Here is an 11,468-nt window from a genome sequence, read left to right as displayed (position 1 = left end):
CCCGCCTGCGTGTGCGCGCTCCGCCCTGCCCGACGCTGTCCCGGGGACTGCGCCGCCCACCACCCGCCGCGCTCACGAGGAACAGCGCGGGCGCGGGGCTCTGGGCGCGGGCGCAAGACGACAGGACGCCCGTGGGCACCACGCTCCCGTCAGGCGCTGCCACGGGCACCTTGTGCGGGTCCTCGGACCGGGTGGCGAGGGCGGCGCCCAGCGGGCAGCCAGGGAACTGGCCTAAGAGGGTCTGCCGGCCGGCAGGGGGAGGCGTTCCCTGCGGGTAGCGGGACGAGCCCACCCAGGAGGGAGCTGCCTGATGACCAAAGGGGAGGTCCATCTTCCAAGGCCCTAGCGTCCAGCTTCCTCATGTATGAAAAAAGGGTCATGGTCGGGCGCGGTGGCTGACGCCTGTAATCCTAACACTTTGGGAGGCTGAGGCGGGCCGATCACTTGAGGTCAGAAGTTCAAGACCAGCCTGGCCCACATGGTGAACCGTCTCTACTAAAAATACAAAAATTAGCAGGGTGTGGTGGCACACACCTGTAATCCCAGCTACTTGGGAGGCTGTAGCAAGAGAATCACTTGAACCTGGGAGGCAGAGATTGCAGTGAGCTGAGATCACACCACTGCACTCCAGCCTGGCTGACAAAGTGAGACTCCATCTCAAAAAAAAAATAAATAAATACAAAAATTAGCCAGGCCTGGTGGGCGGGCACCTGTAATCCCAGCTACTTGGAAGCTGAGGCAGAACTGCTTGAATCCTGGAGGAGGAGGTTGCAGTGAGCCAGACTGCGCTACTGCACTCCACCCTGGGCTACAGAGCAAGACTGTTTCAAAAAAAAAAAAAAAAAAAAGAGGGTCATGCTAGATGGTCTCTAAGGGTCCCTTAAGGCTGAGAAGTCTCATCTGTATCACAAACTCATATTTGCTGAATGAGTGAAGTTTAGTAATTGCCAGTCATAACTTTTCTCCAAAATATAAATTACATCCCTTGTTTGTATTTATCTTCTATAGATATTCAGAAAACATGTCCTGATTTGGTTGGATTGGCGAAGTCCGGTAGCATGAAATGCATCTTATAACATTGTCACATTAATGGAAGGACAGCAAGCACTCCAGTTGCCAATATGGTATAAGCAAAACGCCAAAGGGAGAACATGCAGGCAGGGGCATGTTGGGAGAAACGTGGTGTAGTGCAATTGTTATTATATGCTTTATACCAGGGAGAGTAGTGGGAAGCTGAGTTGGATTCTTGGCTGGGTTAACAGAGAGTAACAGGGGCCTGGATGAATTCAACATCCTTTTCCACCTCCCAGCACCCAGCCCCAAACGTAGTACAGAACCAGAACACGAATTTGCATCATAAATTTTATTCCCGATGCGGGAGATTCCTTCCATCCCCAAATGAATCACATGCTGCCCTGGAAATACTTAGGAAACTCTCCCACCATCTCCAGGGAAGTAGTAAGAAAGGCAGGTGCTGGGGACTGGGAAGGCTTTGAAGTTTCCCAGCCTACTTATCCTCCCCTTCTCAACAGAGGATAGCTGTTCCCTATTATTCCTCTCATCCACTCATCCCTTTAAAAAACCCACAAAACCATCATTAGTAAAAACAAACAAAAACCCTTAAGTATTGGGAGTTAGGGGTGCTTGGCTGGGACTTGGGGTTCTCGGTCACCAATGACCGAGAAACTATCACTGTTTCTGCTGCAGGGCTTCCTTCCTTGCCGCATCCTGCAGCAACTGTGTGTCGACCTCGTCTGCTGGCAACTGCACGTATCGGACCACTGAACCCCGAATGAAGCAGTTCTTCACTGATAACTAGACAAAGATGGACAAATGTGAAAACACCCTTAAAAATGTCCTCTAACCACCCAGGGGCCTCCTGCTTTAGAGGTGTTTCCTCTTCTCCATTAGACCCCAACTCACCATGTGAGGATATTTCTCAGGGTCTGTGACACTGATGTCAGTTAGTTTGATGTTGAGATACTAAGAAAGGAATACGAACATCATTATTAACCCTAGAGATATGATGTAAGTACCCAACCCTTAAGCTCTCCCCTTTCCTTCCCCAGGAACCAATTCTGGGCCCTTGCTTTATCTCACCTGATCCACAGAATGGAGGGTTCCACAGATGCTGTCAAGGGCAGAGAGAGAAAAGAATCAAATTAGTTTGTAACAAAGTCAACATAAAGGTGACTTCAGCGCTGGGATGAGAATATGATTGGGAAAAGGCAAGGACTTGAGAAAGTCAGAAAACGTAGAACCAAAAGGGGACGTTCCTAAGCCCGGAATAGAAAGACGGCTAACAGAGTGTTTTATTTTCAACCCCACATCTCCTCTCCCTAAACCAATCCATTCTTTTTTTTTTTCAGAGGGACTCACTCTGTCACCCAGGCTGGAGTGCAGTGGCGCTATCTCGGCTCACTTCAACCTCTGCCTCCCAGGTTCAAGCGATTCTCCTGCCTCAGCCTCCTGAGTAGCTAGGACTTCAGGTGTGCGCCATCATGCCCGGCTAGTCTTTTATTTTTAATAGAAGTGGGGTTTCACCATGTTGGCCAGGCTGGTCTATAACTTCTGACCTCAGGCAATCCGCCTACCTCAGCCTCCCCAAGTGCTGGGATTACAGGTGTGAGCCGCTGTGCCCAGCCAAACCAACCTATTCTTAATAGCTACCATTAAACAATTGGTATGGTAAAGACTAGACCTGTATTCTATATAATAGCTGTTACCTTTACAGCCATCTTTTGAAGTAGTTATTACTTTCCATGGGCTCAGAGAAGTTTTAAACTTTCTGAGTTTGGAACAAACAGGAACTTCAGTCCAAGTCTGTCTGACTCCCAACATCATCAGCAATTTTTTTTTTTTTTTTTTTTTTGGGACAGCGTCTCACTCTATGGCCCAGGCTGGAGTGCAATGGCATGATCATGCTCACTGCAGCCACTTGAGTAGCTGTGATGACAAGCGTGCGCCACCATGCCCAGCTGATTTTTTTTTTGTAGAGAAGGGGTCTCACTGTGAATGTTGTCCAGGCTAGCTATTTTCAAACATTTATTGCTTTGGAACCAGAGCCCCATATGTAGATAAAGGTAGGTAGGTAGCATTACTCTTGATGAGGCAGGCACAAGTGATATCCTCTCCATTCTCCAATCCTCAAGCCCCTTGAGATGCTATTTGAGTAATGGTATCAAAACACCAGTGCTCTTTGGGAGAACGGTGCAAAAATTTAAGAAACAGCCTTTGGCTGGATGCAGTGGCTCACACCTGTAATCCCAGCACTTTGGGAGGCTGAGGCAGGAGGTTCACTTGAGGCCAGCTGGAGAATAGCCTGGACAACATGGCAATACCTCATCTCTATTTTGAAGTTATAAAATAATTGTAATAAATAGCTGTTTTAAAAAGTCCTTATCTTGCCAAAAATAAAGTTAGCAGTTCTCTGTTGGACCCCAAGTTTTGTAAAATTCTCAAAGTACTTAAAACCCAGTGTCTGGGCCATGCCAGGTGGCTCATGCCTGTAATCCCAGCACTCTGGGATGCTGAGGCGGGTGGATGATTTGGGGTCTGGAGTTTGAGACGAGCCTGGCCAATGAAACCTTATCTCTACAAAAAATACAAAAATTAGCCGGGCATTGTGGTGGGCAGCTATAATTCTAGCTACTCGCGAGGCTGAGACAAGAGAATCACTTGAACTTGGGAGGCTGAGGTTGCAGTGAGCCGATAAGAGTAGTGTTACTGCACTCCAGCCTGGGCAACAGAGCCAGACTCTGTCTCCAAAAAAAAAAAAAACCGTAAAGGATAAACAGAAAACTAATGCCTGCACTGCTTTTAAATCTCCTCCCCACTTGTATCTTTTATTTTAATCTTATTTCAGGACTTAGACTAAATGCTATATTTTTTGAGAGACTTCTCCCTGTCCTTCTAGCCACCTAGAACCTTCTATCAGAGAGTCTATTTTCTTCCTAATGGGTGCTTCTCAAATTGTGATTTTGTAGAAATAACGTTTGTTGTTTATGACCTGTTCTTTTTTTGTTTTGAGACGGAGTCTCATTCTGTTGCCAGGCTGGAGTGCAGTGGTGCAATCTTGGCTCACTGCAACCTCCACCTCCCGGGTTCAAGCGATTCTCCTGCTTCCGCCTCCCTAGTAACTGGGACTACAGATATGGGCCACCACGCCCAGCTAATTTTTTATTTTTAGTAGAGATGAGGTTTCACTATGTTGGCCAGAATGATCTAGATCTCTTGACCTCGTGATTCTCCCACCTCAGCCTCCCAAAATGCTAGGATTACAAGTGTAAGCCACTGCGCACCATGCCCAACCAATGGCCTGTTCTTTTTCGAGACACAGTCTCCCTCTGTCACCCAGGCTGGAGTAAAGTGGTACAATCATAGCTCACTGTAGCCTCAACTTCCTGGGTTCAAGTGATCCTCCCACCTCAGGCTCCCTAATAGCTGGGACTATAGGCATGCACCACTACACCTGGCTAATTTTTAAATTTTTTGTAGAAATGGGGGTCTCACTATGTTGTCCAGGCTAGTCTCGAACTCCTGGACTCAAGTGATCTTCCTATCTCAGCCTCTCAAAGCACTGAGGTTACAGGTGTGAGCCATGGTTACACCATGGCCAGCCTAGTATTTACTTTTTTTTTTTCCAGATGGAGTCTCACTCTATCACCCAGGCTAGAGTGCAGTGGCACAATCTCAGCTCACTGCAACCTCTGCCACCCGGGTTCAAGCGATTCTCCTGCCTCAGCCTCCTGAGTAGCTGGAATTACAGGCGCCTGACACCGCACCTGGCTTATTTTTGTATTTTTAGTAGAGATGGGGTTTCACCATCTTGGCCTGGCTGGTCTTGAACTCCTGACCTCGTGGTAACCACCCACCACGGCCTCTCAAAGTGCTGGGCTTACAGGCATGAGCCACCTCGCCCAACCTGAGAGCCAGGGCACCGGGCCAGTACTTAGTATTTTAACTATATATTGCTTTGTATTGTTTTCCAATACACAGCACAATCCCAAGCTTATCTGTAAATTTAAGGCACAAGGCATTTATTTATTGTTAAATTTTTAAATTTTTCTTAGAGATGGGGTCTTGCTCTATTGCCTGGGCTAGAGTGCAATGGAGTAATCATTGCTCACTGCAGCCTCAAATTCCTGGGCTCAAGCGATCCTCCCTCCTCAGCCTCCCAAAGTGCTGGAATTACAGGACTAAGCCACTGAGCCCTACCCATGTATTTCTTCCGCATATCTTCCACCTCTCCCAGCCCTCAAATAGTTCTCAAATTAAAGAGGTTCCAGGGCGTTGGGCACACCCACCCCCAACAGACTTGTTGGAACAGGTACCTACCTCAGGTCATTCTTGAGTTCCACGACCACATCCTTGCCCACAAGGGACTTGAAAAAAGAATAGAAGAGCTATTGGGCGAGAGGGGGGAAAACCATCATGTGAGAAGGAACATGGTAGGGAGGAGTGTCCCTTGCCAGTATTACCAAATACTGGTATTGTGAACCCCACTGCATCTCTGACAGTTCTCAAAACTTCACAGGAAAGAATATTCGGCTGACAGAGGTGAAAGGCTGGAGCCCAAATTATTCTGCACACTGCATTGAGCCCATCACTTAAAGTCCCAGAGAGGCTCTGCCCTGCATACGTCGGCCCGAGTGTGCTCTCTGAGTCGGCCACCTTCTGGGGTCCCTGCCCACTCCTTTCAATGAACTGCAGAAAATATCCCACCCCCACCCGCCAGAAGCCTGCCTGGTCTCTGGCAGGTAAGTGCTCTAAGGTCTAACTTTTCTGTCTCCCGCTGTCCCCAGTGACTCTCTCTCAGGGTTGGGTTTTTTTACCTCATCATGGAAAAAAAAAATCCCATTTGCTTTCAGGCATCTCCTCAACGAACTTGAGGCACAAGACTAAGGACCTAAAACTCCAGCCCAGGGGGACAAAGGCCAGACTCCCCGCCCCAACCGTCCGAGCTCCCCGAGGGCACCACCTTTTGACGTCACAGTACCCACCATGGTTTTGGCGCCGCGGGCAGCGGGCCGGACCGGGAAAAGATCAGGGTGCTGCCAGCAGGTCTGAGGAAACCGAAGCGGGAGCCCGCGCGTGCGGCGAGGCGGGGCCGCGCAGGCGCAGCGTAAAAGGACGCAGAAAGCACCAAGCACTGAAGGAGAGAGCGCAGCCACAAGAGCCGAAAGGAGGAGGAAACCGGGAAAGGGGCGGGGTTCCTGCATTCCTACTTCCTCCCAGGCCGGCCGGCTCCCATTGCGCAGGCGCGGACGCGGGCCTGGGCTACTGGGCGGGTAGCGGGACTCAGCTCTTCGGCTTAGAGGATTTTGTTCTTTTCCAGGATCCTGCTGTCCATAGCGTCATGTCCTCCTGCCTTACAGACACTCCTTGTCGAGAATTGTGGGGAGTTTGTGAAGATTATGAAGTATGCACTTTTCTATATTTGTTAGAACCATAAAATTTAAAAAGTAAAATTAAAAATTGTTTTGAATCTTAAATTCAGTTGAAAAAAAGAGCCAGAGGCGGTGACTCATGCCTGTAAGTAATCCCAGTACTTTGAGAGGCCGAAGCCGGTGGATTACGAGGTCAGAAGTTCAAGAGCAGCCTGGCCAAGATGGTGAAAATAAATATACAAAAATTGGCCGGGCATGGTGGCTTATGCCTGTAATCCCAACATTTTGGGAGGCTGAGACAGGTGGATCACTTGAGGTCGGGAGTTCGAGACCAGCCTAGCCAACATGGTGAAAACCCGTCTCCATTAAAAATACAAAAAAAATTAGCCAAGCGTGGTCACAGGTGCCTGTAATCCCAGCTATTCAGGAGGCTGAGGCAGGAGAATCACTTGCACCCAGGAGGCAGAGGTTGCAGTGAGCCGAGATTGCACCACTGCCCTCCAGCCTAGGCAACAGAGCAACAGGGCAGGATTTCCATCTCAGAAAAAAAAAAAAAAAAAGCCAGGCACAGTGGCTCATACCTGTAATCCCAACACTTTGGAAGGCCGAGGTAGGTGCATCACCTGAGGTCAGGAGTTTGAGACCAGCCTGGCCAACATGGCAAAAACCCATCTCTACCAAAAATACAAAAACGAGCCACACCTGGTGGCAGAGGCCTATAATACCAGTTACTAGGGAGGCTGAGGCAGGATAATTGATTGAACCCTGGGGGTGGAAGTTGCAGTGAGCTGAGATTGTGCCACTTCACTCCAGCCTGGATGAAAGAGTGAAACTCCATCTCAAAAAAAAAGAAAAGTTTTCGATCCAAGTAAAATAGAACTTGAATGTAAAAAAAAAAAAAAAAAATTAGCCAGGCATGGTGGTGGATGCCTGTAATCCCAGCTACTCCGGAGGCTAAGGCATGAGAATCGCTTGAACACAGGAGGCAGAGGTTGCAGTGAGCTGAGATGGCGCCACTGCACATTAACCTGGACTACAAAGCAAGACTCCATCTCAAAAACAAAAACAGTGAAAAAGCCCAGTTGCAGTGGCTCACGCCTCTAATCCCAGCACTTTGATAGGCCCAGGCAGGTGGATCACCTGGGGTCAGCAGTTTGAGACGAGCCTGGCCAACATGGAGAAATCCTGTCTCTACTAAAAACCCAAAAATTATCCGGGCATGGTGGTGGGTGCCTGTATTCCCAGCTACTCAAGAGGCTGAGGCAGGAGAATTGCTTGAACCTGGGAGGCAGAGGTTGCGGTGGGCTGAGATCATGCCATTGCACTCCAGCCTGGGCAACAAAACTCCCACCATGTAGAGGAGACCTATAAATCCCAGCATTTTGTGAGGCTAAGGCAGGAGGATCCTTTGAGCCCAGGAGTTATAGTGAGTTATGATCTCCCCATTGACTGGGCGACAGAGCAAGACTCTCTAGAAAAAGAAAAATTTATGTTGAGGAGTCCCAGAGATCAGGAGGACCTGGAGCACAAATCTTGGTTTTATCAAAGGTGCCCAATAAATACATTTCTCCAAAGGAGCCAACCTCAATCTCCACATTTCTTTTCTTTTCTTTTTGAGATGGAGTTTCCCTCTTGTTGCCCAGGCTGGAGTGCAATGGCATGATCTTGGCTCACCACAACCTCCACCTCCTGGGTTCAAGTCATTCTTCTGCCTCAGCATCCCAAGTAGCTAGAATTGCAGGCATGTGCCACCATGCCTCGCTAATTTTGTATTTTTAGTAGAGACAGGGTTTTTCCATGTTGGTCAGGCTGGTCTTGAACTCCCGACCTCAAGTGATCCACCCTACTCAGCCTCCCAAAGTGCTGGGATTAGCCAGGCGTGAGCCCCCCTGCCCGGCTATTCTCCACATTTCTTACACACTTTTGCCAAGACTGTCCTGTAAAGGACAGAGTAAAACTAAACAGACTGTGGCTCACAAATAATCCATTCTAATATTTCACTGCCAAATGTTTCAAACACAAATGGACAGAAATTCAGTTACATATTCTAACTTATGTCCTCCAAGTTTTTATAAATATGTATGATGACACAGGTAACTTTTTTTTTTTGAGACGGAGTCTCGCTCTGTCTACCAGGCTGGAGTGCAGTGACACAATCGGCTCACTGCACCTCTGCCTCCAGGGTTCAAGCAATTTTTCTGCCTCAGCCTCCAGAGTAGCTGGGACTACAGGCATGTGCCACCTGTAATCCCAGCACTTTGGGAGGCTGAGGCAGGTGGATCATCTGAGGTCAGGAGTTTGAGACCAGCCTGGCCTACATGGTGAAACCCTGTCTCTATTAAAAACCCAAAAATTAGCTGGGCGTGGTGGCGAGCACCTGTAATCCCAGTTACTCAGGAGGTTGAGGCAGAAGAATCACTTGAACCCGGGAGGCAGAGGTTGCAGTGAGCTGAGATTTCGCCTTTGCACTCCAGCCTGGGCAACAAAAGTGAAACTCTGTCTTAAAAAAAATAAAAAAGAAGAAATATTTTCTGCATGTAATGGATGTAATAATGAACTCTGGGAGTGTTCAGATGCTGAATCTCCTGGACCTTACCTATGAGTGACAGCAGGACATCAAGCAGGGTTTGTCCCTCTGTGGGTAACACCTCCCATGGGCACCGAAGAAGGAGAACTGTCCTTCAGGAACAATTAGTGCCTGAAGGATATCTTAGTTTATAGTGTTATTACTCAGCCATTTCCTTTATATAATCCTTCATATATAATCATATATTAGTTTATAGAATTAGTGCCTGAAGTATAACTTACTGCTTACATATATCGAGATTATATAATCATACTTAATACTTATATCTAGCATACTTAGTTCTATATAATCTTTCTATATAATCATATAGGTATTGCAGTCGGAGCTGTACCAACATATTTAGTGCTGATTTATATAATCCTTCTATATAGCCATATAGTAGTTTGTAGTAGGAGGAATGCCTAGAGCAGTCACAGAACAGAAGCAGTACATGGGAAAACAGCCAGACCAGGACGAGAACCAAAGAACCAGGCGGTGGCATCCCTGCCTGAAAGGGCATATGCTGTATGGCAGGCTTGGAGCAAGAGCCTCTCCTCCTGATAAAGGAGTTGTAGTACCTTGCATCCAGTTCATGTGGAAAGTAGGCCTCAGGGCTGAGATCCTGGAAATAACCGAGGGAGAAGAACCCCTCTGGTGTGATAAGTCACAGCAGATGTACACCTTGTCAGTCTTTTCTCCCTTTTGTGCTAGCTCAAATCATCCTCCCATAAATATCTTAAGAGAAGAGCACAAGTCTGTCAGCTCCCACTGCATTGGCTTACAGTATCCTTCTATTAGAAATCTTTTGTGGAGGCGGGTGGATCACAAGGTCAAGAGATCGAGACCATCCTGGTCAAAATGGTGAAACCTCGTCTCTACTAAAAATACAAAAAATTAGCTGGGCATGGTGGCGCGTGCCTGTAATCCCAGCTACTCAGGCGGCTGAGGCAGGAGAATTGCCTGAACCCAGGAGGCGGAGGTTGCGGTGAGCCGAGATCGCACCATTGCACTCCAGCCTGGGTAACGAGCGAAACTCCGTCTCAAAAAAAAAAAAAAAGAAAGAAATCTTTTGAAGTCTTCAGCCTCTGTAGGGTTGTGGGGTGTCCCTTATGCTGTGCTGAGGTGCAGGATCTGAGAAGTAAAGAGACAGGACACTGAAGAACTGGTGAAGAGCATCTGGACTCTGGGGGTGCATGCAACGTGTGAGCGGAGATCATCGAGAGCCCCACATGACCAGGAGCATCTGTATTTATTAAGTACAAGTAGGGGGGCAGGGTCGTGAGGTCATCCTCTATAGACTTAGTAATAGGGCATACATAATCACGTGAGTGACAAGCGAGGGGGCCACCCCATTATGTCACCTGGGCAGAGAGGTGGGCCATGTGCAGTAGGGAGCCATGCTGTGCACAGTAGCAGAGTGTTGTGTACAGAAAAAGGGGTCCACCCCCATTAGGTCACTGAGGCAAGGAGGTGGGCTGTGTGCAACAGGTATCTTGCACAACACTTCTTATCTGGGGGCTGGAGACTTCAAAGGATTTCTAATAGAAGGATACTGTAAGCTTAATGCAGTGGGAGCTGACAGTGGGAGCTCTTTAGATATTTATGGGAGGATGATTTGAGCTAAAACAGAAGCGAGAAAAGACTGACAGGGTGTACAGCTGCTGTGACCGGTCACACCAGAGGGGTTCTTCTCCCTCGGTTATTTCCAGGATCTCAGGCTTGAAGCCTACTTTCCACATGAACTGGATGCAAGGTACTACAACTCCTTTATCAGGAGGAGAGGCTCTTGCTCCAAGCCTGCCATACAGCATATGCCCTTTCAGGCAGGGACGTCACCGCCTGGGTCTTTGGTTCTTGTCCTGGTCTGGCTGTTTTCCCATGTGCTGCTTCTGTTCTGTGACTGCTCTAGGCATTCCTCCTACTACAAAGTACTATATGGTTATATGGAAGAATTCTATAAATCAGCACTAAATATGTCAGTACAGCTCCAACTATAATACTTATGATTATATAGAAAGATTATATAGAACTAAGTATGCTAGATATAAGTATTAAGTATGATTGTATAAGCTAGAGATATGTAAGCAGTAAGTTATAACCCAGACGCTAATTCTATAAACTAATATATGATTATATATAAAGGATTATATAAAGGAAATAGCCGAGTAATAACACTACATACTAAGATATTCTTCAGGCACTATTTGTTCCTGGGGTCTGGACAATTCTCCTTCCTCAGTGCCCATGGGGGGTGTTACCTACAAGCCCTCAGATAAGAAGTGTTGTGCATGACACCTGTTGCACACAGCTCACCTCCTTGCTTCGGTGACCTAATGGGGATGGACCCTGCTTTCTGTACATGACACTCTACTACTGCGCACGACACGGCCCCCTACTGCCCACAGCCCACCTCTCTGCCCAAGTGACATAATGGTGTGGCCCCCTCGCTTGTGACCCACGTAATTATATATGCCTTATTACTAAGCCTATAGATGATGACCTCACTTACGATC

At 47.8% G+C, this 11,468-nt stretch overlaps 1 protein-coding gene and 1 long non-coding RNA gene across 2 annotated transcripts; one reads left to right on the top strand and one right to left on the bottom strand.

Annotated features, from left to right (window-relative positions):
* Window positions 1-1,348: 1,348 nt before the first annotated feature.
* LSM2 (LSM2 homolog, U6 small nuclear RNA and mRNA degradation associated) lies at window positions 1,349-6,171 on the bottom strand. Its single transcript, XM_012436700.3, has 5 exons — window positions 6,003-6,171; window positions 5,338-5,405; window positions 2,101-2,131; window positions 1,924-1,983; window positions 1,349-1,815 (listed from the first exon to the last, which is right to left on the bottom strand). The coding sequence occupies exons 1-5, from the start codon at window positions 6,003-6,005 to the stop codon at window positions 1,690-1,692; spliced, it is 288 nt and encodes a 95-aa protein (XP_012292123.1). The 5' UTR covers window positions 6,006-6,171; the 3' UTR covers window positions 1,349-1,689.
* LOC105706363 (uncharacterized) lies at window positions 1,672-5,949 on the top strand. Its single transcript, XR_001104816.2, has 3 exons — window positions 1,672-2,028; window positions 5,537-5,759; window positions 5,871-5,949. It is a non-coding gene; the product is annotated as an uncharacterized LOC105706363 (long non-coding RNA).
* Window positions 6,172-11,468: the final 5,297 nt, after the last annotated feature.

The sequence above is a fragment of the Aotus nancymaae genome, unplaced genomic scaffold (genome assembly GCF_030222135.1).
Source record: "Aotus nancymaae isolate 86718 unplaced genomic scaffold, 86718_ANA_hifiasm-v0.15.2.pri h1tg000040l, whole genome shotgun sequence".
Classification (NCBI taxonomy): Eukaryota; Metazoa; Chordata; class Mammalia; order Primates; family Aotidae; genus Aotus; species Aotus nancymaae.
The sequence above is the reverse complement of the archived record's forward strand: the minus strand, read 5'-3'. Positions and strand labels throughout refer to the sequence as shown.